The sequence below is a fragment of the Numida meleagris genome, chromosome 6 (genome assembly GCF_002078875.1).
Source record: "Numida meleagris isolate 19003 breed g44 Domestic line chromosome 6, NumMel1.0, whole genome shotgun sequence".
Taxonomy (NCBI): Eukaryota; Metazoa; Chordata; class Aves; order Galliformes; family Numididae; genus Numida; species Numida meleagris.
The window spans coordinates 32,730,040-32,757,388 of NC_034414.1; the positions used below are offsets into that span (position 1 = coordinate 32,730,040).

At 35.0% G+C, this 27,349-nt stretch overlaps 1 protein-coding gene across 12 annotated transcripts in view; it reads left to right on the plus strand.

The window, feature by feature from the left end:
• DPH6 (diphthamine biosynthesis 6) overlaps window positions 423-27,349 on the plus strand; it is a 216,523-nt gene continuing 189,596 nt past the window's right edge. For 3 of the 12 annotated variants that reach the window (XR_002440236.1, XR_002440237.1, XR_002440235.1), the window contains exons 1-3: window positions 1,508-1,735; window positions 5,542-5,636; window positions 7,947-8,140. Coding sequence is in view for 9 of the 12 variants with exons in the window: in XM_021401716.1 (XP_021257391.1) it covers window positions 1,713-1,735; window positions 5,542-5,636; window positions 7,947-8,140 (312 nt within the window). In the remaining 3 variants the exon portion in view is untranslated. Of the gene's footprint in view, window positions 727-1,085; window positions 1,215-1,248; window positions 1,736-4,156; window positions 5,284-5,541; window positions 5,637-7,946; window positions 8,141-27,349 lie in introns of those variants that run through there. The other 9 variants (XM_021401710.1, XM_021401717.1, XM_021401709.1 and 6 more) reach the window with 8 other exon arrangements.

Sequence of the window (27,349 nt, forward strand, 5' to 3'; positions counted from 1 at the left end):
TATCTGCCCAAAATTAACCATTCTTATTTAACAAGTTGCAGGAACTTATTGTACAAATCAAGTACAGTCACAAATCACCTGGGAAGAAAAAAAAAAAAAAAAGAAACAAAACCAATGAAATAAACTCCCCCCCAAAAACAGCTACCGTAAACTGGTTTGTGAGCTGTTAAAAAAATAAAAATCTTAAATACTATATTTGTCTCACCAGGCATTTCAGAATTCATTTTGGCACATTTATCACTATAATTTCATTAAAGCGCTTTTTTAAAGGAATTTCCTTATCTATTTTCATTCATCTTTTCTCTTCCTGGGAACTTCAGACACAACAAATTGTGAGCAGGCAACTTGTTTCTCAGAGCCTTGCACTAGACCTTAATGGTACAGGTTGTTATAAAGTGCATAATATCATGTTACACAGGCCCTAGAAGTTAGCACATATAACGTATAAAGCATACTCTTCTCATGAGCTCTGAGGAACAAAGCCTTTTATGTTAGCTGCACTGGTTGTGCAACTCAATTGACATGGAGCCAGGTGTTAGACCTCCTGGTCAAGGCAATGCACAGTCTATGTGCAGCCGTAACTGCTGGCTCACAGGGAATTAACTGAACCCAGCAGACCAGGGCCACGCTCCAAGATACTGCATGTCCCTGATGACTTTCCATAGAGAACTTCCACAGGACAAGCGACAAACAGCTACACAGGGATCTCCAGCCACATTTTGAGCGGTACGCCTGGGGAATGGTGGGCTCTCACAGCGCTACACAATACCAAGTTGTGGTACTCCCATAATGTTGTTGTTTGGTGGTGTAAGACTCAGGGTAGTTGCTGTTTCACCTGCCAAACTAGTCAGCAGGCTTTTTCTGTGACTTGGGAAAGAGAAAATTGTGTCTGTATTCAGGGGCTAGACTTTTCTATGATATTAATTCAGCCTAGAGACCTATAGTGGGGTATACTGTGTGTATAAGGGCAGGGTTATTAGGGAAGCTGATCCACAAGGAGGATTACATTAGATTTGTGGCCGGCAGAAGCTGAGTTCAGCTCTGCAGGTGGACATTTCCCACGTGCACCTGCAACAGGCAATCCTACTCCTCCCACCCGCCCCGCCCGCACAGGCCCTGGGGGCATCCCGGTGACAGGAAAGGGTCCCCGCAAGAGGGACCCAGGACTGAGGGAGCGCGCAGCTCCACCCGGTTCCGCCGTGAGTCGGCTCGAGGTGACGTGCTCTGAAGTCCCGCAGAACTTCCTCCTAGCGCACCGGGCCCTCCCGGCCCAAAACGAAGCCAAAGCGAGAGCCGAGCTAGGCAGCAGAAAAGCCGAGCTGACTCAGCGGCTCCGTCCGCTGCACAGGGAACAAGCGGCCCGCCCGGGCCTAACGGCAGCAGGCAGCCGCCCGCACGTAGGCGCCTCCCGCGCTGCCTTCCCCGGCGCCTCCCCCTGCCGAGCTCCCCTCCGGGCCGGCCCTGGCCGCCGCGCCCCCGGCGCTCTCTCTCGGCCGCGGGAGAAGCCGTCCACCCGGGCAGGGCCAGGTGGCGGCCCGGCTTGCCTCCCGCTCGCTCAGGCATTCGGCCGGGCTGCCCCGGGAGGAGGGCCTGTCGTGGGGACGCTGCCGGGCGGTAGCGACGGCTTGCCTGGCCCGGGTGGTGGGAAGGTTGGGCTGCGTCCTCGCTGCACATCTCTTGTTCAGTGTTACCGCCCCGTTGCAGCGCGCGGCATGCGAGTAGTGGCTCTGATCAGGTAACGGCCAGCGAGGTGCTAGCGGCGGAGCAGGGCGCAGCGGGGAGAGGCTACGGGGCACGGTGCCACCAGCACCGCCCGAGCGTCCCCCGGGCCGCCCCGCGCCCCCGCCCGGCGGATGGGTGGGTCCAGCGGGGCAGGGTGTGCAGAATCCCCCCCCCCCCCCCGACACGTGCTGGTCAAGGCTGCCGCGCTGCTATTGCCGTGCTGCCGGGAACTGCAAATGTTACCGGTCTCTAAAAGAAAATAAAATGAAAATATAGTGCAAGACCCTTCCGCTGATCGCTGCCTGCCCCTTATCTTGGTCAGCTCCTGTTTCGTGAGCGGGGCCTTTGCTAAGCCTGTTCAGTTAGGGCAATTCTGCTCACTTTTAGTTCAATTTTCAAGGTTATTTTTTGCTTCCCTTCCAAATACTTTATTATCTCTCACGATAGACTTCCTAGCGTGCCTTCTGAGAGGTATTTCGTTTTGCTCTTAAAAAAAAAAAAAAACCAACAGGAGCTCCCCATTGAAGTAGCTGTGGTTTGACACGGCACTGTCTGGGAGGTGCTTTATTTGCTCCCCATGTAGTCCTGCTGCTTTTTGTCTGTTTCCACAGTTGTTGTACGGTAAATACTTTTTTTTTTTTTTTTTTTGGAGTTTCAAAAAAAGATGGATGTTATTTTGCTTTTCTAACAAAGACAATCTAATTATTTTCTTGAGAAATAACAATTAGAAGACAGCAGGCTGGGGAACCTGTGTGTGGGATGGGGTTGCGCCTATGTGAGCAGTGTGTTTTTATTTTTGGGTGCACTAACTTTACCAGAGTCCTAATATTTAATGTGTTAAATTCTCTCAGGCACTGTCTGATATCAAACCCCACTGAAATTGTTTTTTTGGCCACAACAATTACAAATCATTGAAATACCACCCAAAGAGGAAAAAAATGGAACTCTAAATGGTATCTGTGCTTCTCAAGATCTGCTTAAATACAGACAGGGAAAATCAACTTCAGTGCTTTTTCGTGTTTTAGAGATAAGTTTCTGTCTCCCAGGTTTATTTATTTTGATATTCTCTAAGCAGAGGAATGTGTTAAAAGGCAGGATGAAATAAAATCCTGAAACAGGTTTGTAACACAATTGCTATTTTTATGGGCAATTTACAAGGATGGATTTAGTTTCAGTAATAGTTTTAAGAAGAATTTTAAAGAGACATCAAAGTGTCTGAAATCTTTGTAACAGAGCTAGCCTCAAAGATCAGAGGGAAAAAAAGTACTTGAAAAGTGCTTCTTACTTTTGAAAAGATCAGGATTATGTTTAAAACTACTTCAGCCTGTTTCTTTTTCTTCTAAAATGTTGGCCACACTTAAAGTTGATAGTCTTGCGTTAAGGTGATATTTATGGGCTAAACCCTGTATTGTGTTTTGTACTAAATCATAGACATTTTATAGCCAGTCTTCTAACTGAAATATTATGGTTTTGTGGTTTTTGTTTTTTTTTTTCAATTCTTTAATTCTTGTGGAATTTTCTTACTGTAAGTGGTTACATTTGTTGATAGAAAGGATTTTTTTTTTCCCCCCAGAAGTCTTTTATGGATCTGCACCTTTATGATTACCTTATTTTTTTTTCTGGCATTTTGTTAGCGTACAGTCCTACCTGTTAACATACGTGGAGCACTGTCAAACCTAACCCCAGATGTGGCCAACATCATTCAGTGTCCTTCACGAAGTATCTGCCTTAAAGTCTCTTGGAGATTTTTTTGTTCTTTCTTTTTTTGTCACAAGCTATTAGACATTGGCTAGGGTGGGGCTGTGCTGGGTCCACCTTCCTCTCCCAGTACTGGCTGTCTGGCCTCATTGGACTTAGCTGCCATGTGTTTTACTGCTAGATTAAAAGGCCTTTTAGATAGGCATCATTTCCTTCTGTTTCTTTGTCACAATTATTTTTTAGGGTCATGATAACAGAAATACAGAAAATAAGTAACAATACAGTAGCATGTCATACAGCAAGCACTCTACAAATCTTCATTAAATGTGGGAAATCTGAATGTAGCCTCATCTTAAAATGGTAACATTTAATACAGTTCATTTATTAAAGTAAATTGAATTAATAGATTAATAAATTTATTCTGGTGTTCTTTTTAATTTTAATTAGAAATGTTAATATTGAAACTCTGTGAATGGCAAAGGCAAATATCAACTGTCATTATTTGGCTTAAGTTGTATTTGGAATAGAAATCAGTGCTAGTGGGAGTCTTTTTAGAATGAAGTCATTCAGAAAGAAAAGAGCCTTTGTCTCATTATGAGTCTGTTAAGCCTGAAATTTCACTTTATGAAGTGAATGCTAACTACATTTTCAAGCTATCAAACACAGTATTCAGAATTAATGAATACATCTTTTAATGCTTTTTTTTTTTTTTAATCCTATATAGATTAGAAGTTGTACGAATGAATCAGAATAATGTCAGGTACAGATGGACCCTAAAATTAGAAATCTGTTTATCATATTTATAACACTGAAACATAAGCACCTACTTTGTGACAATCTGTAAAGTACAAAAGGATTCCATGTTGTTTATTGAACTTCTTCTTGAGGTTTGAGTTACACAGTAAGTTAGGGTCAGCATGCAGATTTGTACCATGGATAGAAGCCTAAATTGAGGGAAATAGCTGCATGATTTTATTACTGTAATACAGTTTCAAGCTCTTGCATAAGAGAGAGGTAAAAGTGGGAGCTTCCTGTTAGAGATGCTGAAGGATTTTGCTCCTAACAGCAGAGAGATGGTGGTGGCCAGTTGCAGCAAGGCATGCTTGTAACTGCTGTCTGCTCTTCTGTCCTGGTCCTGGTGACCATTAGGTAGGAAGCAGTTTCACAGAGGTGATCTGACTCCTGTCCTGGGCTGGTGTTTGCAGTTGTAGTTTGAAGGGTGTGAATCTGAGCATAGATTGTTGAAGTGTTTGTATTTGCACCAGCCCTAGTTTTGTTGTTAGACTGTAGTGTTTCATTTGACAGGGATTAAAATCAGTGTGAGAAAGATTCAGTTACAGTGAGAGAGCAGGGTTCTTTTCTCACTGGTAGTGGAAAAAGTTTCATTAGGTTTTAAGTCAAACACAAGGAACACGATTAGTTTTGTAGTACTATCTCTTGGCCTCGGAGGGGAATATTTTTCCACTTTTTATTCCAGCTTTTATTTAATCAGCTGTAATTATTGTTATCTGCAATTATCTGTAGTAAAAAATGGCACGTTTCATGCAGAGCCAACTGAATGTACAGCCTGCATCAATTAGAACTTGTGACAATGGGAAATACATTTAAAGTATTGAAACTTTAGACAATGTATCCTGGTTAAGTATAAATGTTATTCCAAACATGATAGTTTTCATCTGAAAGGACAGCTAAGGCTGGTGGTTGCTCTCTGGAACAGATACCAGGGGTTTTGTTTGTTTGTTTCCATGTTACTTAATAATAGGTACAGAATAATTGATCTCTGGAGTGAAAGATAGTTCTTGTTCTGAAGGAATTCCAGTTGAAGTGGCTGTTCTTCATGGAAGCTCTCATATGAGAAATGAGGTAAAGATTAGAACTGGATACATGCTTTATGGCTACTGTGTATAAATAGGAAATGTTTCAGCTTTGCTATGGTGAAATTATCCTTTAGCTCCTAGTAACATTTTGCAACCTTTTTTTTTTTTTTTCAAAAACTTTGTTGCTAGCTCTGATAGTATTACATTTTAAGTAGTGAAGCAGAACAGCTAAAGTAGCCCCAGATGGGGCTAAAGCTTTTAGCAGTATTTTCACTTAATTGCCACTATTTTCTTTGTTTTACAGTGGTGGGAAGGACAGCTGTTATAATATGATGCAGTGTGTTGCTGCTGGGCATCAAATTGTTGCCCTAGCCAACTTAAGACCTGCTGAAAGCACAGGTATGTAGAAATGTGAAATAAACATAGGAGTTTTTTGCTTGTTTGTTTTAATTGGAAACAGCATGCTCACAGCTTTGGTTGGCTTAAGTTCCTTTATGTATTTGTATATAGATTTACGTATTGAAGGACAGTCTAGAAATCTCAGGTAGAAGGAAGGAAATGATATGGGCACCTATTAAACTTAATTTGTTTTTCCTTCAAGAGGGAAAAACAAACAAAAACAGTTTAGTTAGTAAAAGTTAGTAAAAGAAAGGTTTAAACAATTTGCAAAAAAAATATTTCTGGTAGTACAGGCAGATGTTGTGTGAGTCTAGTAGCACAGAGAGTAAAAGATGGAAGAGGAAATGATCAAAAAAAATGAATACTGTATTTCTAGAAATGCATTAAACTAGTGTAAACCATTTTGCCAAATTAAGCAGTTTTGAAGCTGCTTGTTGCTTTTAACTTCACGTGTCTTCCTCCATTATTCTAGCCCAGCATTTGTGAACTGAATTGTAGAGCTGATCTGAACTGCAGTTTATCTTGATACACTTCTTCCTTCCTTTCAGCTTGGACCAGTTTCCTGATCAGTTTCTCACAGGCTAGGCCTAGCTTTATTTCTACAAAAGATAATGGGAGAATCTCAGGTAGTCTAAGTCAGCAGTGAGCTGAGCAGGGGGGTGTCTGCTACTTCTGTGTTTGTCTAGAGCATAAAATGATGTGCGTTGTTACCCGTCTGGCAGGGGAGTACATTAAATACGTTAAAGTATTAACATATGTTAACTGTTCAGTCTATCAACAATTAACATGGTAACTACATGTTAGGAAACTATGCAGAGAAAGTGAAAGAAAATGGGAGCTGACATCACAAATAAATCATTGACAGACCTAGCAAATGCTTGAGAGTACAGGAATGATTTATTTTCTTCTTAGCTAGGACTATAATCTATAATCTTATTGAAATAAGTTGACTTTAAACTAATTTATCCCCATCAGAAATGTAGAATATTGTCATTAAAATCATAAAATGCAGTCTTTAAGTGTGTAGTTGGATATTTTGTGGAAAGTTAATTGAGGTGCTTCAGGCAATGGCAGATTCTATGCCATTCATTTTATTTTATCTTGCACCACTGTTGCCTGGAGAGTCTCAATTAATAAAAAAACCTATGTATTCTGAACTGAATATCAGTTTAAAGACCTTCTCATGTTTTATATATGTTGGAAAATACTGAGTTTTCTCTTAAATCAACTATTCTGGTTTAGGTTGGTTAGTTGTGATTATGTGTTTGGATTTGCCCATTTTGAACAAATACATATCTCTGTGACTGTTGTATGGCATCAAATGTGATATGATCTAATTGTTACATCACAAATTAGTTACCTTGATCAATATTACAGACCCTTCTCAAGATGTGCTAGATGTACAGCAGAGCTGCTTTAGGTGTTTGTGTGTAAATTAAGAGAAATTCCAGTATGGTAGATTAGCGTTAAAATAGTGAACTGAGCTAACTTTTAGCAAATGAGATAGAAATTTCAGCAATATTTTTAACTTATTTGAGTAATTATCTGGAAGATTTTATATAGAAACAGTTTGAGATTCATTTGTAATTTAAGATGCTGCTTTTTAACTGTTCTGTCTTCATTTGTTGGCTACAAACTGCTTGTAAGAAATTTCAGTTACCTTTTTTTGTCCTGATTAAGGAAATAGGAGCAAAGACTTGACTGCATTCCAAGCTTGCTTATTAAAATGAGTGAAGGTAGAAAGGACTTGGTACTGTAAGAAATTTTCTTTTTGTATGTTAAGCAATGTCAAAACACTGTAGGAATCTACTTTTTTCCCACTTGGGCTCAAATGATCTGCTCCTGTCTCTCAGTGATCATGAAAATAACTTAAACGCTAAAAGTTTTGAAAATTGTGACAAGCTATTGCTTATGTACAGTGTTGCAATGCATTCCAAGTTTCTTGCACTGAGTATGCTGAAATGCACCTGGGTTTGTGCCTCTGAGATGTACTCCTATTTGAATTACCATATGAATAAGAGAAGAATTAGACCAGTCTCAGATATTTGGATAAAGCACAGAAGAATACTAAAGGAGGAGCAGACTCCGCAATTTCTAAATAGTCAGCGTTTTCTTGACATATGTCTGTTGGGTGGAGAAAACCATCTTTTGTTTTTTTTTCTTCCCATGTTTACAGAGGTAATGTCACTAAACATCTGTTTGTGAACCAAACGATATTAACATTTAGATTTTTTAGTGCTTTGAAGTATTATGATTATTTTTAACTGTTGAAATTATGTAGCTAATGTGATTATTTCTTCACTGTGGCAGGGCAGACTGATGAATTGGACAGCTATATGTATCAGACAGTAGGACACCATGCCATTGATCTATATGCTGAAGCAATGGGTTTGCCACTCTATCGTTGTTTCATAAAGGGTACAAGCGTAAATACTGGAAGAGTGTATATGATGTGTCAGGATGATGAGGTTGAAGACCTTTACCACCTCTTGAAACTTGTTAAGGTATGCTGAATGAAAAGAATGGAATACTTGAGGACAGTTATATTGCTTCAATGTGCTTTGATTGTTTAAGTAGCTTGAATCATTTATGAATTTAGGTAAATGATCCACTAAGGAAAGCTTTAAGAAATGTTTTCAGCACTCGCACATTTTAAAGTTTAATATTCATTCTTTTTTTTCTTCCTTACACTCTAAATATATAGTGTCACTTTATTCATTTTATTCCTTTTTCTTCCAATGTAAGTGTCATGGTTTTGTGATTTTTGGTTATTGGCTTATTGGTCAGGCTTATTAATCCACATTTCAGGCTAAACCCAAATGTTTATATAATTTCATATTTGAAATGTGTTATTTGATTACCTGAATGAAAGAAATGGGGGGGGGGGGGGGGTTGTGCATTCATCAATGTATGGAAAAAAATCGTTTAGGCGTTTCCATTTGGTTATGCTTATGCTATATAAACTAGAATCTGTGTGTTTGTATGTTGTAGATAGTCCACAAGGTATTAAAGAATGTTTTACAATTATGGTTTTGCTGGTTTTGCTTCTGGTAGCCCTGCAACTGCATGCTAATATATCACATGATAGTTGTGACAGTAGTGCATAGTACAAAAACAATACAACATATAGAAAAACATGTTTATCATTTTTAAAAATAAATATAAATGATATATTATAAATGAATAATCATAAATACAAATAAATACACATTTAATTTTATGGATAAAGCTGGTGGACTACTTTCTGAAACTTCAACTGAAGATATTGCTTGTCTTCAGTTCAGGTACTGAGCATTTTGCAGCACCTTGTTCCTTCAATTTTTTCCATTGAATTGAGATTTAAACCTGAAAACTTTAGTTTTATTCTTTGTTCAGTATAAAAAAGTTAACTTGCAGATTAGACTAAGAATGTGGCTTGAGCGCAGAGTGCTTCCTGAACCATGCTGAAATTGGATGTTACATTTTTCTAAACATCTTTGGCAGGGAAAATCAAGATCATGTACCTGTGTTGAGTATGAGATTATTCCAGAGGGGAATAGTACATGTAGGCTGTATTGCGCTCTAGAGTGCTTCATGGAGGTTTTAAATAGAATGTAGTACAGGAATTGAAAGAAATATAGCACAGCACTTTTATATAATTTTTGAACCATGGTAATATTCGAAATTATAGGGACTAGTACACACTGTCTCTTAAAACTGCATGATAGCAGCTTTCTGCTGCTGTGTAGGATAATAAATTACTGATCAATTTAATTAAAAATGGTCAGATTAATGGCAATTAAGATCATACTTCCTTCTCAATCCTTGCTGTCTTTGGAGAAATGGATGCTTGACATAAATTAATGCTGATGTTAAATCATGACATCTTCTGCTTTGGAAGTTAATACATGATAATTGTAACTATAGCTGAAAGAGATGTTATCAAGTTGTCTGGATCCAAATATCTATTTCTTTCCTGTACAGAAATATTAATTCCACTGCATGGTATTTTAAAGGCACAAATATTAACAATATATTCTATTTATGTTAGTCTTTGGATAAACATGCTCTTATAGCCAAATCTATCTATGAAACTCCAGTGCAAGAGTTCCAGTAGAAATCTTGCCTATTGTGATGAATAACTGCATAATTATCAGGGGGTCATAATCTACAGGATTTTTACTATGTAAGTTTTAATCACTGGTGATTTCTTTTTAGTTTTTTTTCCACATATGTTAATATATCTCAGGTTGCTCTCTGTTGAAGGCAGGAGGGGAATTCTGAACGAGGCTTGTAAAAATGCATCCTTAAGCGGACATAATTTCAAAACACTGGTGAAAGTAACATAGCTCTGTTTTTCTGTCAAATAGTTTGTACGTAACTGTACAGGAAAGGTATATTGAGTTAAAAATTGCATAATGTGCTTCGCTTTTGCATGGTAAAGAATGCTTGTATTAAAAGTACTTGTTTAGTAAAAAAAAAATAATAATTTAATCCACATTTGAAAAAATAATATGATGAAATTAAATGCATTTGATGTTTATAAAAACAGCATGAAAACATGACTTTTAAGAAATTAAATATTCCTTTGCAGTGCTGTGTACGAAGGGTAACAGTCCAGGACTCAAAGTGATATTGACTATAAACCTGTTAATTTTATTGTCACAAACTCAGATGATTGATTTCATAGGTATGAAGTAAATTTATATTCACATTTTACTTGCATAATGTCCTATGTTAGATCATCTTTATTCATTTTATATTTTGAAACATATTAGAGTATTTATGTGATGTCTAAATGTATCTAACCAGGCAGTCCTCACCTGATAGCAGTATTTTTACTTTGTAAGACATGTAAATTCTGAATTCTAATGAATAATTTAATTTATTATCCATTATACTGTATGAGGATTACTTATTCCCTGTTTGCCCATGTTTGTCACTTCGCATATTCTCTCTTCTCACTTTCTCCAGCAAAGTGTATAAGCTATAGAGTTTCTTAGTTATCTGAATTACCCTTCAGGGTTTTACCATTTCTCTACTTTAAGTGTGTAGAAAAATGTCTTTTCCTTTAATGATCGGAAATAATGAAGCAGGGAGGGGTTTTTAATGAAACTTTCCTGTAACACACTGCTCAGTATAGGCTATTTAACTACTTTGTCCCTTTTCAATGTAATTACAATATTGTCCAAACAATGCACTCATGTTTTATGCAAGCACATAGTGGTGAAGTGGTGTGAGATGTCTTGAGCATTGGATTGGTTTCTGTTGAATGTTGGATTGTGTTCTGTATTCCATGGGTCGATAACTTAGACCTCTGTCTAGGGCTGGAGTTTTTGCAGCATCCAGACTATAAAAACCAATGCAAGATAGCTCATTTCACTTCTGGGTTTCAGTGAACTGTTGTGTCCTCTTCCAAGTTTCTTGCCTTACCTACTCTGTTCTGTGAAGGCTTTGCCTTTATTTGGTAAGTTTCCACTGCTGGGGTAATCTGTAGAAATCCAGAACTTTCTTGCTAAACAGTTGTTTTCTTCAAGCTATTCTTCATCTTTTTCTATAATGTATTTCAACAATTAAGTTTTTTGAAATGAGTATTTTGAAAAATTGTTTCTGTTTATAACTTCTTTGCAATATATTTGGGTCATATGTTTGTGTATGCATATTATAAAGTATGCAAGTTCATTTTCAGTGTATTTTCAGTATTAAAAATGTTATTTCTGTCAGTTGTTTTTGCTTTGCACTTTGTGGGTTCAGAACCTGTGAGATCACGAACAACCCCTAATGTTATACTTGAAAGAAATTAATACATTGGATCTCAGGACAGAAGGATTATTAATTATGGTATCATCCACTGGTCATCACTCGAAAAATAAAAATTGATGTTGAGTATATTGGATGTATGAAACACTTTAATCAAAATAACCTTTACTTGTGGCACTATTTCATTTTATCAGTATTGTGAAAGGGGAAGGAAAGAAAAATCATTTTCTAAAATAATGTCACATCCTTGAGCAGTGATCTTCTAACTCAGACAATCAGTCACTAAGAATAAGTAACATGCTTTTTAGTTGCAGGAACAAAGAGCTTTTTAATACAGTATAACTCCCATATTTAATATTTATTTTTAAGGGCAGGATCATGATTTTTGAAATAGACCCACTCTTATGTTTACTGGAGACAGGAAACCTTCCTGTCCTTTTGAGGGGTAAAATTGCAATAACTGTGCAATTTTTGATGTTCCCTCAGATTATACTCTTTCTGAGACAAAGTACATTGTTCATGTAGGCTTAGGTGAAAGAGAGGTAACTTATGTCCTCTCATTATTCTGTCAAACTCCCTATGACTTGAAGGTCTTCAACAAACAGAGCTAGGGCTTGAGATCAATTAGTGGAATACAAGATTATTCTGTGTCCTTTGTTTAGGCATTAATTCCCTCACAGAAAATGAATCTTTCAGTTCCTCATTATTGCAAATATTTCTTCCATGTTAAGGAAACAGTCTTTTTTTCACTGATCTTCAGAACTTAGCTGCTGTAGCCAATGGGTAAAATGAGTTCTCAGATTCAGTTCTGATAACTGACTTTGTGTCTGTTGCACAGCTAAACTTTTGGGTGGATGCTCCCAGAAAAAAATGCATGGAAAAAATCTATTGAAGTGTTCTACAACAAGTATTACCTCACTGCTAAAAATATGTTATAAAATAGACAGTAACATATTTAGAAATAAACATTTGGTGTTTTAATAATCTCCTTGTACCTTCAATGGTAGTATTTGCATGATAAAGACTAATTGTGTACTCTCCGCGTATATGAGTAGGGTTTATAGACTTTCTTAGGAATCTTAATGATCTAAATATTACCAGTTAAGGAATGCTGATTGACTTCAAGAAGCTTTAACATGGGGACGTAAGCATGCTGTTCTTCAAATTAATTTTGCAGTTCATAGAAGTTAGGACATAGTAGGTAGCTTCTTCTTCTTACTGATGGGATTCAGGGAGTTTGTAAGACATAGGAACTTTCTGGAACAGTTCTGTTCTAGTTCCTTGGGTTTTTTTGTTTGGTTGGGTTTTTTTTTTTTGAGTTGATGAAAATCTAATGTTTTTCTTGTTACAATTTGAATTATCTGTATATGTATAGGCTAATTTCTTCAAGTTATATTTCTCAGAAATTTTGAGAGAAATTAAATTTTAGGAAGAAGTATTTGTTTATGCAAAATTTCTGAAGTAATCACCATATTTTAAGATTATTGCAAATTGAGAGTACTATGCATTTTATATTTAATATGCAAAATATATATTTTATATATTCACATATAATCAGTGATTGAAACACAGTTCACATAGAACAAATGAAATCATAATATCAGTACTGAAAAAACATCCTAAAGTACAATGGATGAAACAGTGAAATTTGGTGATTTTTTTTTTTTGTGCCCTCTACTTGTCATGTTGATTTAGTAAATCTTTGGATGCCTTATCTTTTAGCACGTTTCTTTTTGCCCACAGATAGTAATGTGGTATATGAACTTTTAGAAATTTTATAAAATGGCTTCCAACCCTATCAAGAAATACCCAACCATGCTTCCTTATAAAGTAAGATTGTTTTTTAAGGCAAAAAATTTGATGGAATTTTTTTCATGTAGCATGTTCTAAATTCCTCTAGAATGACTGTTCATCCACTGTCCCTTTGGAGTGAATTTATCTGTGAGAATGTGAATTGTCCCTTTACACTCTTCGCATTCAATGGATTTATTTATTATAATTTTAATTGGCTTGATTTTTTTTATTTTTTTTTACTTTTAATTCTGGAGTGGCTTCTTCCACCCAGGGGATGACCTTTGTCAGCAGCAGTGAATAAGAGGATGAGTTAAGAGAGAGGGTAAGAAGTAATCACATTGTTGGCAGTGCTTTTTGGTGCTGTAAAAATAATTATGCAGTTTATTCCATTCACAGGACAGTTTTTTTTGTTGTAGTTTTGGGTTTTTTTTAGTTTGATTTGTAAAATGAGGTGGGAAGAAGGAAATTTTGCAGTCAACAGGATGCCTGTCATTCTCTGTCTCATCTAAACCATTCAGGAAGGGTCAATTTTCTTTCCAGAATGGGATCTTGAGCAATGTTTGAGGTAGTGTCTTACCGTGAGAAATGTTGAGTTTTATGTAAACAAGAAAAAGTCTCTGTATTTCTCCCTGTTAGGTGTGTGGAGTTTTTTTTTTCACTCACTCTCAGTCTTGTTGTGTTAATATTGAATAAGCAGAGACAGTCAGACTGGTGGTGAAAGATAGTAAGCAAGCCTGAGGGCTTGTTCTGGTCAGCTTTAAACCCCTGATTGCTGGGTTTTCCTAATTTCCCATTTCCGGGGCATCTCTTGTATGACCTTGCCTGCTGAATATGATGCTCTGGGTTGCAGGATTCTCACATGCATTTGGAAATAGGCAGCCAGGCATTGTTTACGAGACGCCAAATGAACTGTGCACTCACGGCAAGTTTGATAAACACACATTTCCTCCTTTTATCAGTGAGACTGCAGAATGTGAAGTATGAGTTTCCAGTTTTATTCATTCCCTTCAAACCTTTTCCTGTTTAAAAACTGAATCTCACTAATTGGATGATGATACATCCTTGAATTTTGTTTTGATTTTTTATTATTGTTGTTTTGAATTCTACTTACTGGTCACTGACTCTTTATTCCAGTGCCTACCTTGACCAGGTTTGGCAGACATTCCAATAAAAGCTTTCCATTTGTTCAGCACAGAAAAGGTTCATCCCTATCAATGTAAAGTGAATGCTAATTAACGGTAATGACTTCTAATCGCTTAGCTTTTATACTCCTCTAGGAGCACTGCTATTATCCAATGTAGTTAAGTGAAATGCTTGTATATGAATCAACAATGCGGTATTTCTAGCAGCTATTGCTCATAATCAAGCTTTGAATAAATTACGATAGTAAAATTGGTTTTAATGTTCTTTATTGCATGGGGAGAAAGGAAGCTCACATATCTTGTTAAATATCTTGAATATTTAGAGAATTATCTATTAACATTTTGTCATTTGGTATTGTAGTTAAATGGAAAAATACATTAAAATGTTTAAGTCAATTTTGTAAATGTTATCAAAACTTTTTTCATGGTTTGAGTTTTGTTTAAGTGACATGCATAAACTCAACAGCCTCACTTACAGCTTCATTTGGATTCAATTGCATGTCTGTAGGAGTGAACTACAACATTTCTGAGTTAAAATGCAGTTAAGTTTTACATAGAACTAACATGTATATTAAAATAAGAACTTCAGTAGTTTTAGTCTAATGCTGTCGTTTGTTGACTGGGTTAATATTAACTTCTTTTATTAATACCTCATGGCTAAGAAAAGCTAGTTTTGATGACATGCATGCGACACTTGAAAAGGAGCATGAAAATAGTAATAGTAAAACTTCACTACTACCTGAAAGCAATAGAATAAGATGAAGCTTTTAAAATAAAACTGGAATGTTGGTCAGAAGCACTGCTAATATAAACCAGGAGGTAAATAGATTGCTAGACTGGTAGTGTGTTCAGCAATTCTAAAATAGTTTTGGTTTAGAAACAGAATTAGCCTAAAGACAGCATACACACCAATTTGAAATTTAGTGAACTTTTCCAATTAGTATTTCATTTATGGAAGCTGTAAACTGTATGTTTGGAATCAGAACATGGAAAAATCTCAATGAAACCCGTTTCTGAGATGTACTTCATTTTGGTGGTTTGTTTGTTTTGTTTTTTTAATAATTTATCTTTTATTAACAAGTTCCTTGAAATTATTACTTAAATCACTTACAAGGAATCTAAAATCTTTGTATCTGTGAAGAAACTAGGATCTTGGCTGGTAAATACACTTCTGGTTTTTTTTGTTGTTTTTTTTTTTGCAATTTTATATGTATATTTAAAAAAAAAGTTATCATTTTCTGTAGCAGAGTCTTTTTGTGTGGTACCTCTGTCTTTTCATGCTTAGAGACACAATTCCTTCACAGTTTTTATGCACTGGATTGTGCGTGAGTATCCACAGGCATTGTGTGTGGTTTCAGTTTTGTTTGTTTTGTTCATTCACGCACATAGTATAGACAATTTTCTGGTAGACGTTCTGTCTATTTGCTTGAGCATCTTCTCTGTTAACAGTTATTCTTTGGTTTATTATGCAGTCATTACCTAACTTAATTTGAAAATACCTTTCTTTTAGCCTTTTCTCTTTAAATGGGAATTCAAGTCAGTGTTCTTAAAAGTCCTGTGTCTTTTGCCATACCTCTATAAAATGTGCTGCTTGTGTTTTCTGCCAGCAAATTGTTAAAAAAAAATGAGCAACACTTTTCTCCTCTACAGTTTCATTTAAGTGAATGGTACTATCCATATCTTATGTCAGTACTTTAGTTCTTGGCAACTTCACCCTGCTTCCTAAGGGTACAAGTTTTAAAAATAAAATAAAGAAATAATATAGTCCTATTCTGTGCTGCAGCAACTAGCTGCTTTGTATCGTTTGTATTTCTCATTAGGCAGCAGTAATATATGCTTTAAAATTTATTAGCTTTTAATGAAATATAATTGGAGTTAATTCTAATAAAATGCAATCAAGGAAAGGAGAGCTTTCATATAATTGAACAGTAAAACATTTATCAAATTTGTCTTCATAAATGTTTTTATCTCTGGTCCTCATTCTTTGTGTAAAATTCATCTTGCTTTCTTATGCATTACTAATTTATTTAAGCTGATTTATGTAATAGCCCCTCTGTTTGATATAAATGTCATACATAAAGCAATTGCATGCTTCCATTGCTTTCAGCTGGACAGATTCTGATCAGTGTGTTTAGAAATGATCCTTCTGGAAATGCTAGGACTTCATTTGGTTTGCATTGCACCAACATGACTATTTTCAAAATAGAAATGATTGATTTGTATCTATCATTACAAAAAAAATAAAATAAAATAAAGGAGAATTGGCCTTTTACAGATAGCTGTGCAGTTTGGAGCTCCTCTTTGTGTTGTCTTTGTGTTGATAAATTCTGACGGTAGAACTGCACAACAGTCATTACTCCTTCTCATGTGGATTATGATTAGGATTCCCAGACCAGGTTGCTGTTTGGAAAGGATAAGAAGGTGCTGTGATTGGTTACCTACTCCATGGAAAATGCTACAAAGGAAAATGTCAAATGTGTGTTCTGCAGTATTTCTTGTAGTCCAATGCTACATTATATAAACTTTTCTTCAGTCCACTTTCCTTCAGAAATGCAGCTTCAGTCTTTTTGCCTTATTACCCATTAGGTGTAGTGCATTTGCGTGCTCTAACTCTGGATTCTTTTCCTTTCTTTCTGTCTGTCTGTCTGTCTTTCTTTCCTGGGAGTTTGCTCTTGGTCCTTTTCTCTGCTTTAACTTCTGAAAACTGGAGCAACAGTGCCCTCTATAGTTCCTCCTTGTGTGCTTACTCCCTACAGCTGGTTGTGAGCGTTTTGGTAAAGAAGGGGATGTTTAGATGTATTTTTAACTCAAAAAAAAGCCCCTTTTTCTAAAGGAAACATTTTGATTTTCACTGACTGTTTTACATACAATAAAGAGAACAAAGGAGACTATTCTGAGTCCTCTTGCAGGTTTAGAAGCTCTTATCGTTATCTAGCAAAAAGATAAAATTTTGGCAGGCATTCAGGGCAGTCAGTAAAGCTGGATAGGATTTTGAGTTGTGAAGGCTTTCCTGAAGTGTATGTTTGTTTTTATGTGGAGCTTCATAACAAAATAATTTGAAACTTACTTTCTTTGTACTTACTGTTTCCCTTAAAGTAGATCTTGCATGGTCTGCAATGTGCTTACCAGCAGAACACCTAAGCTTTATTAATGATGTTGTTTTAATTCACACATTGACTGAAGTAATTGTTGTTCATTAGTATTGATTGTCTCCAAAACTCATTTACAATTTAGATTTCTCTTTAACTTCATTATAGCTTAATATGCAAATACCTTTTTATTCTGTGTTTTCTGCAGAACTTGTTGGACAGGGTTAGTATTGAACACCCATGTTCCCCGTGTTCTCATACATGTACATTCTCACTCACATTCTGCCATTTATTATAAACTACAATAAAAACATATGATGTTTATAAAAATAAATGTTTTAACTACAATTAGTTTATTCTATAACAACATCATAAAAGTCATTCTGTGGAAAGTTAAATGGATTTATTTTATGATGGAGAGTGTTAATGTATGTGTAGAACACACTCTTAATGCATTTCTATGAATTGAAAATCATAAGTCATTGTAGTAAATTATAGTTAATGATGTAACTATTGATGGCTATTCAAAACATTCCTGTATCTCTAATGATTTGTGTAAAACACATGGCTGCCCACATCCCTTAGTTCATTTGGAACAGTAGATAGATAAAAGCACCAGCCTGATATGTCTTAAGACATTTGTTTTGCTCTCTAACAAATGATAAGAATTCTTTTGGAGTAAATAGTACATCACAAACCCCTCTCAACAGTGTTTGAGATTTAGTAAAAATGAAGAGTAAATGAAAATGGCCATCTCTGATAAGAGGCAAGATGCTTTGAAAATATAGTCCAAGCTTTGATTTTTTTTTTATTTTTTTTTTTTGCACAATTATTGCTAATCCTACATATTGATTCCTTTGTTTGTTCCTTTTTTGTTAATGAGCTTCCTCATGCACAGTTACTTTCATAATACCGACAGAAACTTGTTGATCTCTTTAAATTTTCCTTTTTTTTCTGCTTCTTTTTCCTTTTCTTTCTTTTTTTTGTAAAACTCTGTGGGTTTTTTGCTCTATTTTTTTTTCCTACAATATTGCTGTACTTTGGGGCAGAAATTGAGTGTTAGAAAAAAGTTATATAAATTTAATTTTTAAGCATTTAATGCCTACTTTACATATGATTTAAAAATTTTAATACAACTTCATGTCATTCTTAGAGTAAAGAAAATAAATATAGGTGTTTTTTTTTTTTAAGTGTTTTCTGGTTGGCAGCGAGAGAAGGATTTAATTTAAAACTTTTACCTTTGAGAGAGATAAGTTGTTTTCTATATGGAAAATAAAAATAATAAATTACATTTTCTTGCAATGAAAGTAGCAAATTAAATTTCAACTTAATTAAAATAGCAATAAATTTAGATTGCATTATTGGAGACAATTAAGTACAGTTTTTCTGTGTTTTGAGAATGGGCATTATGTACCACAACTGGGCAAAGAAGTGAACAGAGAAGCCACTACAAATACTGATGGAAAATGTCCTATTTATTCTGCATACTTTGACATTTTAAACTAAAAAATAAATTATAATTTTATCCCACCTTACAGTGATTACCTTCCCTCAAACTTCATTTCATGTAGTTTAATTATGTGTGAAATATTGAGTGAAGAACAGTATGAGCTCAAGTTGCCTCTTTAGTTGAACATACTTGTTTTCAAATAATTTGCATAGGCATCATCACTAAACCATTTTTCAGATGCCCTTTCATACACAGTAGGTAAGGCTATGACTGAATATCATTTTGATTTCAATTTTCAGTATTTCTTTGGCTCTGAAATACCAGAAGATGTGGAGACTGAGTGTTGGTACTGTTTTCTTTATAGAAAATATTAAGTATCTACATAGGACATCATTTTTACTGGTTAACAGTTGCCTATGTTATAACAATAGCTTTAAGATGAAAAATAAGTATTGCAATCTAAAATATAACATCAATTATCATAAAAAGAAATGCTGCCTTATCTCACTGGAAACATGGACTTTTAATGGTTAATTTTAAATTAAAATTTTAAGACTTTTTTTTCTTTAAGACTTTCTTCTTTTGAGATTTTTTTATCTTATAATTTTAAGACGTTTTCTTTCTATGGAACTTGATCACACAAGGGAGAATTTTTGAGTGTAATCTATTTTCAGTGACAGAAGTTAGTTTTTAGATTTTACCTTGTTACTCGGTAGCTTATCTGTGTTTACAATGATGTAAAGTATAGAAAATATTCTCAGAAAGAGTCAGTAGTTAATGAGTAGTTGTGCTGTTTTTACTTTTATTTTCCTTTTGTTGTGCAGCTTCCTCAGTGACTTGGAAAGTAGTTTGAAAGTTACCTGTAGAACTGCAAACTATGTTGGCCCTGTTTGTCATGTACTTTTGGTTGATAAAACAGTGATACTGTTGTACTTCGGGACAGCATAGTTGTTACAGTATATGTCATCAAGGTAGGTACATTAAGCTACTTGGCATGGCTTTGTCTTCTTGATTTCCTTCAGCTTCTTTGTTCCCTTGAATTTTACCTGTACGCTTTTTTCAGAACTAGGAGCTAGGTAACTATTAGTTTATAAATATTTTTTATTTTATATTATATTTAGTTTATATTATAAAATTACTTGACTTAATTTATTAGTCGTTCATGTAATTATGTTTCATTCTGCTACAGTTCGTATTATAAAGCCAAGTAATTTTTGTTTATCTATTTATTTTATTTCACATCCTTTAACTTTCTTACTTTCTTCAGACTTCTACAGATTCCTTTGTGTGTGTGTGTGTGTGTGTGTGTGTGTGTGTGTGCGCACGCACGTTACAATAACCCTTTTTTGCCACCTTTTACCCACCTTTGCTACTCAATATCCTTTGGAGACTGGTCCTATGTTCTCAAGGAAAGTCTGTCAGTCATTATTTATTACCCACTTGTCATTGTGACTTACTCATTGCTTACATCACTATTCTCAAAAGTATTGCTGTACAGAAATGGTGAGCAGTGCTCTGAAGGAAAGATCAATAAATGCTTTCAAAGGAAGATTTACCCTGAGACTTGGATATTTTTTTTAATACTAAATCTGTGCTATTAGTTATGAGGTGGCTTTAATATTTTGACATAAAGTACTCTGGTACTGATAATGAAAAGTCAACTAACTTTTATGGAGTAGCGTGACTTCAGCAATTAAGTTTATAAAATTTAATTTTCCAGCTTTCAGTACATAGTGGCTTTTCCTAAATAGCTTATCTTCTGAGCTGAACAGAATTTCATCTCCTAATAAAAAGTAAAAAAAAATCATTTAAATAATAAATATTTGAAAAGATTTATTTAAATTTCAGTGATGCTATCATGTGTAACATCACAAAAAGAGGAAGAGAACAATTATTTGTAATCTTCATCAGTTGAAGAAAAAAATTCTCTCTCCTCATGCCTTTTAAAATTATTTTGAGAACTCGATGACCTATGCTGCATGACCAGAGCAATTTCATGTGATGTACTGAATATTGGCACCTTTTTGAAAGTGGTTGCCTGAGAATGGAATGTGAATGCATGTTAAATTTATTGTACTATTTGCAGATTCAGGCAGCTGAGAATTTGAAAATGGCAAATGCATAGTTCTTTCTCTCCATCACATTATCCTGTAATTAAATGAAACAGGAAGAACGGATTTTAAATATATGATAAAGATTATATCACAAAACCAGCTAGAAGGAGAATAAACAAAAGATTGCCTGGGGTGCTGATACTTACTATTTTTTTGTTTTTTGATTCTGCAATATAAATGTTTTTAAAATGTTTTTTAAGTGAAGATAAAAAGGCCTAAAACATGTGCATGTGCATACCTTTGGACCAGGCACATGAGAGAGTTTGGAACCTACACTCTTTTGCAATAGGAGCTTTTCCAACGTGAAATAAGGAATTACCAAGCTTAGTTGACAATGTGCTGCTATTTCATAGGTAGGAAACAAGTATAATGAACTAATTTTTTGTATTGTTGAGGCAGTTGAGGGTTTCAGTGGGAATTTTTATTTGGTTGATTTTTTTGTTGTTTTACCTTATAGTTGGTGCTCCATCAGTTGGTAGGTATTCTTAGTGCTGTGTTACTATTAGTTGATTCCAGTATGGTTATGTCAGTGTCATTCCAGCCATGGGCTATTCATTTTCTGGATAATTGTTTTGCCAAGCTGTAAGAATTTTGTCTACCAGAGTATTCCTGAAAAACTAAAGACTTCGCCATGTTGTAGTTGCATTATAGAATAGAAAGTACTCTTTCCTTCTGTTTTGCTGCAGTGCAAATGCAAAGTAGTATACCTATGTGTCTTCAGTTATTTTTTTGTAGTCTTCTGCAATGTTAAAATATTCATTTGTCAATACTAGATCTGTATGCAACTAGAGTTGCCTGCTCTGTTATTTCTCTTTTCCAAATCAGTAGTTTACCTACTTCAGACTTGAGCATAAAGTCAACTTTGTAAAAACATGAGATGTCTTCCATGCTATTACACTGAATTGTGTGCATTCATAGTTTGCATACGTTATTATTTTAATATTGGCATGGAAGTAATTTTGAAAAGTATCAGAATTCTGTATTTTGACCAAAGCAGAGTATCATGTTTTTAAAATAAATAAATAAGTAAACATTTGAATCTATAGGAAATTCAGAACTGAGAGAATCCTTCCTGCTTTCAGGCTTGTTTTCAGACAGTGCTTTGGCATGCCAGTTTGTAGGACGTGTTGTTCAACACCTAATTCTTGGGAAGTTTTCTTTCTATGACTTCTGAAATCTTCCAGAATTTTTTCTCTTCTCCAATTAGCAACATGCAAGGATGTGTGATATACTAAAAGATCAGCACAAGTACAACCTGTTTGTAAAATACTTAGGTGAAGAAATGAGAGAGAAACTATCCTTAAGTTGTTTATGCTGAAGTTGCATAAGAGAAGACTTTTTTTTATAGAAGGTGTATTTTCTCAAAGTTAATAATTAGGTTTAAAGTGGTTCTCGTGATTCCTTTAGGGTGGAAAATATTAGCATTTACAGTCTTCCAATTGAATTGTACCTACTCAGGATCCATCCACGTTTAATTTTCCCAGAGGCAGTATTTTTGTCTGTATTGGGTAAGGCTCATCTCCTAATGCCTAGTTTCTGTTCTTTCTCTTTGGTCACTTGTTGATATGCTTCAGTAGGTGTGTTTGACAAGAGGTTACATTCCTGTCAGTACATGCATTTAAAACTTTTACATTCATGCTATTTTATTAACTGTATCTTATTTACAACTCTTGACTGAGAACACACATGCAAGTCTTCTGTTATTTTATTGCTTCAGATGAGTATAAGTTTGTAATTCTTGACCTCTTTCTACTAAACTTGCAATCACAGTGTGACTTTATGATAATAAAGACACTGGTTTAAAACATTGGGAACATAAAACCTTCTCCATTTAAAAACTGACATCTCCCAGTAAGACAGTAACAATTCCATTTGAAAGCCTAATATAAATATTTTGTCTCCGTTGAATGAGACAGTTATCCCTCTGATGGGGTTCCTGGTTTTTCTTGGCAATGTTTTCTGGCCTCCAGCTTTTTCTGATCCTTTTTAATCCATACTTCTCACTATTTTTACTCTCTAATTCTGCATTTTCTCTCTCAATTGTTAAATGTTTCCCTGCATTTAGCCGTCATATTCACCCCAGAAAGCTGTATGCTTTTCTTATTCTCTAAAACACTGCTAACCTACCGACCTGCCTCTCTTTCATGTTCACATACCGTTTCTGTCACTCCTATGCTGACTAAAAGCATTTCATCTTTAGGGATGGAAAGCCTCTTACTTTCACCGAATTGGAAGAAATAAAGAAATTTTCTTCTCAACTGGAATCAGTCACAAATTTAATTGTAAATTTTAAGGGGATATAACAGTACCACACAGAGACCAATCTGAGGCTACAGCCCTGCTGGGAGTATGAGATGTCAGAATTTCACAAGATGGAAAATAAATTACAGATTTATGCAAGTTGATATAATGAATCAGGATTATGCAGGTTTTGCCATAAAATTAGGGTTTTTTTGTGTGTGTTTTGGCATTTTTAAATAAATTTTTCATGCTATGCTTTAGAGGAGGATGAATTTTCTGTATTTTTTCATTGTTGTATTACAAAAGCTCCTCTGAAAACTTGACTTCGCTATGTATTTCTCTGTCACTTTTCCTTTTTCTATGCTGATATTTTCTATTCTTTCAACATTTCTTTAGCACTTTCCCTTCTGTTTCTTTCAGTCTCCTCCTAAATATCCTTCTTTTCAGATTCTTTTGCAAGGCAGATCCTCAAACCTTCCTTTCTTCCTGCTACCCTAATCATCCCCTAATGTGCGGTCTTGTCTGGACTGAGGCAGTATTGCTTGCGTATATTGTTTTTTCTTGGAGAAGTGCCACTTACAGATTTGTCTGGATTTAGGGTAAGCTAGACTTCATGTGAATCTCTGTTTTAGGACCTGATTCAAACTTGTCTTGTTCCTAGTATATCATATTTCACTTGAGAAGCATCATGCCTGTGTAAAATGAGAAGGATGGGATAGATTTACATAGAATACGCATGCAGGAATAAATGATCTCAATGTCAATTTTTAATGCAAAATCTGAATGATGTTTGCAGTTTTTGGGCATTTGTTTTTGTGGATATACCACTCAGGGCCTTACTTGCAGTTGACTTACTGAGATGCAGAATCTCCATTTTGTAGGCAAGAGATTTCCAGAGGTTTATGGTGACAATCTGAAGGAAAATTAGATACTGAAAATTCCTGTGAGATTAACAAACCTCAAAAAACTGAAGTTTATCTCTCTGTGTTCCTAAACTTGAACAGCTCACCTAAGAAAACTGTTTGGGGTGTTTTCTGCTCTTTACTGGGAATCTCTACCTGAAGCTCCTTATTCTCACATTTAAATATATCTGGCTTGCAGTGGCTTGCATTTACTTTGGCATCATTTATGTGTAGGTGACAGAATGTCTTACTGTCATGCTGGTTCGAAAGACCCTTCTGGGAAAAATTAAGTGGAGTCATTCTGAGCCAATGAAAAGCTTCAACCTTGCCTTACACTGGAGTGGGCCACATCTTTATTTGGCATCTGCATGCTGATCAGGGCCTATATTATTCCAGTTGTCTGGATTGCCGAATGACTCCTTTCTGGCCTGGAATATCGAAAAACTTTAGGAAGAAAAGCAGTAAAGAATGTAGGTTTTGTTCAGTGATTTTATTGAGTAAGCACATCTGTAATCACAAGAAAGTTAAAAATGCGTTGTATTTTCAGTATTGTAAAATACATTTGTTGAAAACAAAATAACAGACCGTAAGAAGGTATTGAAAACATACATCAAAGGAAGAAAGCAGGAACGTGCTTGATTGACCATGATATTGAATGCAAAGTCAGCTAAGGTTTTATTATCCTTGTTATGTTCTTGTTATGTTGAGGCAGTGGTGGTTACAGCATTCCTCCAAACCATCATCAACTGTTATCAAACATACTATGCTTCTTTTTCTTCTGATATTGAAAATATGAAAGCTTTTAGTTAGGAAATGGTGGATAAAGTTTGCCCATGTTTGACTGTACCAGCTTTCAGATTTGGCTGAGAGAATTAACATAATTCATCCTTACATTTCTAGAATTAAAGCTTCAAAATATCAAGAATTGTTAATGAACTCTCCTGTTGTAACTTTTAAAGGGGCTGAATCAAATTTGATTAGATGAAGTTGCAAAGAAAGGTAGCAAATAAGAAAACGTAGCTGTGAATTCAAATATTATTAAAGAATAATGATAAAATTACTAATATATTCATATAAATTAACTACTGTGCCATTTATACTGTGATTTATTTAGTGCTCTGCAGGGAAAGGAAAGAGGAGAGTGGTTGTATTGATTTTTATTCATAGCTGACAACAGTAAGTATTAGGTCTAATGATGACGTCATCTGTATTAAAACAATAAATAATTAGCATATCACTGATTATACAAAGACTTTTCAAGTATTACCGTACCACTGGTTATTACATTTGATCAGTGTTTATTGTTAATGAATACAGTCTTCCATTAGAGAGACAAATCTCGTAGTCATTGCAATTAATGTCATCTTCCAAAATTTATCCCATAGTTCACATGCAGTGCGGAGAGTAATGATCATTCTGCACTTTTGAAGAAGTCTAATTTTTTTTATTTTACGGTAATACTGTTCATTTTACTTAAGGAATACAATTCCCAAGTAATGTGAACACTATTCCTGCTGTTTTATTGTATTGTAATATAACCATAAATGCAGTGTTAAAAGCTATACCAATGGTGTCACACTCCTTAAGGACTTGAGAAAACTGTCATAACTTCTAAAATAACTGATAATCTTTTGTGGGTCAAAAAGAGCAACATGCTGTATTGCTTAGCTTTCTGCTTTCTTTTTCTCAAGGTTTGTCTGAGATTTAATTTTATGTGTAGTACACAAAACACTGTCAGTGAAACATTATCACTTTGTAAAAGCTGTTTAGAATATGGTCTGGCACAAAATGTGCAGAAATTAAAAAGAATATTCCCAACTTTTTTTGCATAGAGTTGAGTTGTATATATTGTTTGTACTTGTGGCAAAAAACAGTTTGTGTGAATGAATCTTTATATTTGAAAAATATATCTAGAGCTACACAAGCTTATATATATAATTTAAAATTTTTAAAGATGACAAACATATACAGAGAGAATTATATTTTAAAAAAATTTATGTTTTGTGTGTGCACATATATATATGTCTGTGTGCGTACGTATGCATTTCTTTGCAGTTCTGAGGGGTTTTTGTCCTATCCTTTTCACAATATTTCCATTTAAATGCATATTTTGATTTTTCTTTTGGTGACTAGGTCGAATGCTTTTCCATTACTGTACTAAAAGAATAATGCACTTTAACACAATATTTTTCCCTAAAGGGATGGTCTTTTGTAGTCACATGATACTATTTTTCTCAGAATTATATTAACATTCATGATGTAGTGATTTTACCTTGATTCAAATGCATTGTTCAGACTGTAAAAAGACTAAGGAGTGTTCTTAGTATCCTGCTGCTAAAAAAGACTTCAAAATCATGCAGATCGGGCAACCTCCCAAGCACCACTGTTCTTTTCATGATGAGATATTAGTAAAGTTCAGCGTGCAAAATTTAGAAGCGTTATAAATGCATGCCATGTTTATAGAATTTAAACAAGCAAACAAAAAAACTAAACAACCAAGCATTCCAAGTTAAGCAAATTTGAAACCAAATAATCCTTTAAATTTGAATTTATAAGCACCCTTGTACACAAATGTATCTTTCCAAATAAGTTAAGATGCACTTCATGACACATATTCTTGTTTTTTTGTTATGTGATTCTTTGGCATTTGAAAACAAAAATTTTTAGTACACAGTCCTCAAAAGAAGCTAACCTTTATCACTATATTGATAATACAGAATGAGCTATATTGTAATACTGCACACATAAAAATTAGATCTGTGAATTTTTGATCAGAGCTAGAGCTTTTAAGCTTATTTAATTTGAACTCTCAACATCTTTAAATTTTATGTTAAGTGTGGGCCAGTTGTGCAGAGTCCAGTGGTGCCGAATATTGTGGGTCTGTAAGGAGGAGTGTGGTGGGACACTGGGCAGATGCATGTGCCACCTAGTTCAGCTAGCACACTAATTAACACATTAGTCCTACGTATTTGAGCTTTTACACTTGGCCTTTTATTAGGACAGAAAATATGAGGATGTATTTTAAAGCTGTTGGAAAAAAACCCTTTTCTTCTTCCTCTAAAATCCATTTGAAAAACCTTAATGTCTTTTTCTGTACTTGATTAGGTATTCACTGCATGTCGTGTGGATGCATTCTTTTCTTTGGTGTAATGATCTTTTTCTACTATCTCTGTATTACATGACAGCAATAATTTAGCAGTTTTTTTAAAAAAGTTAATCAATCATACTATACTCAGTATTTT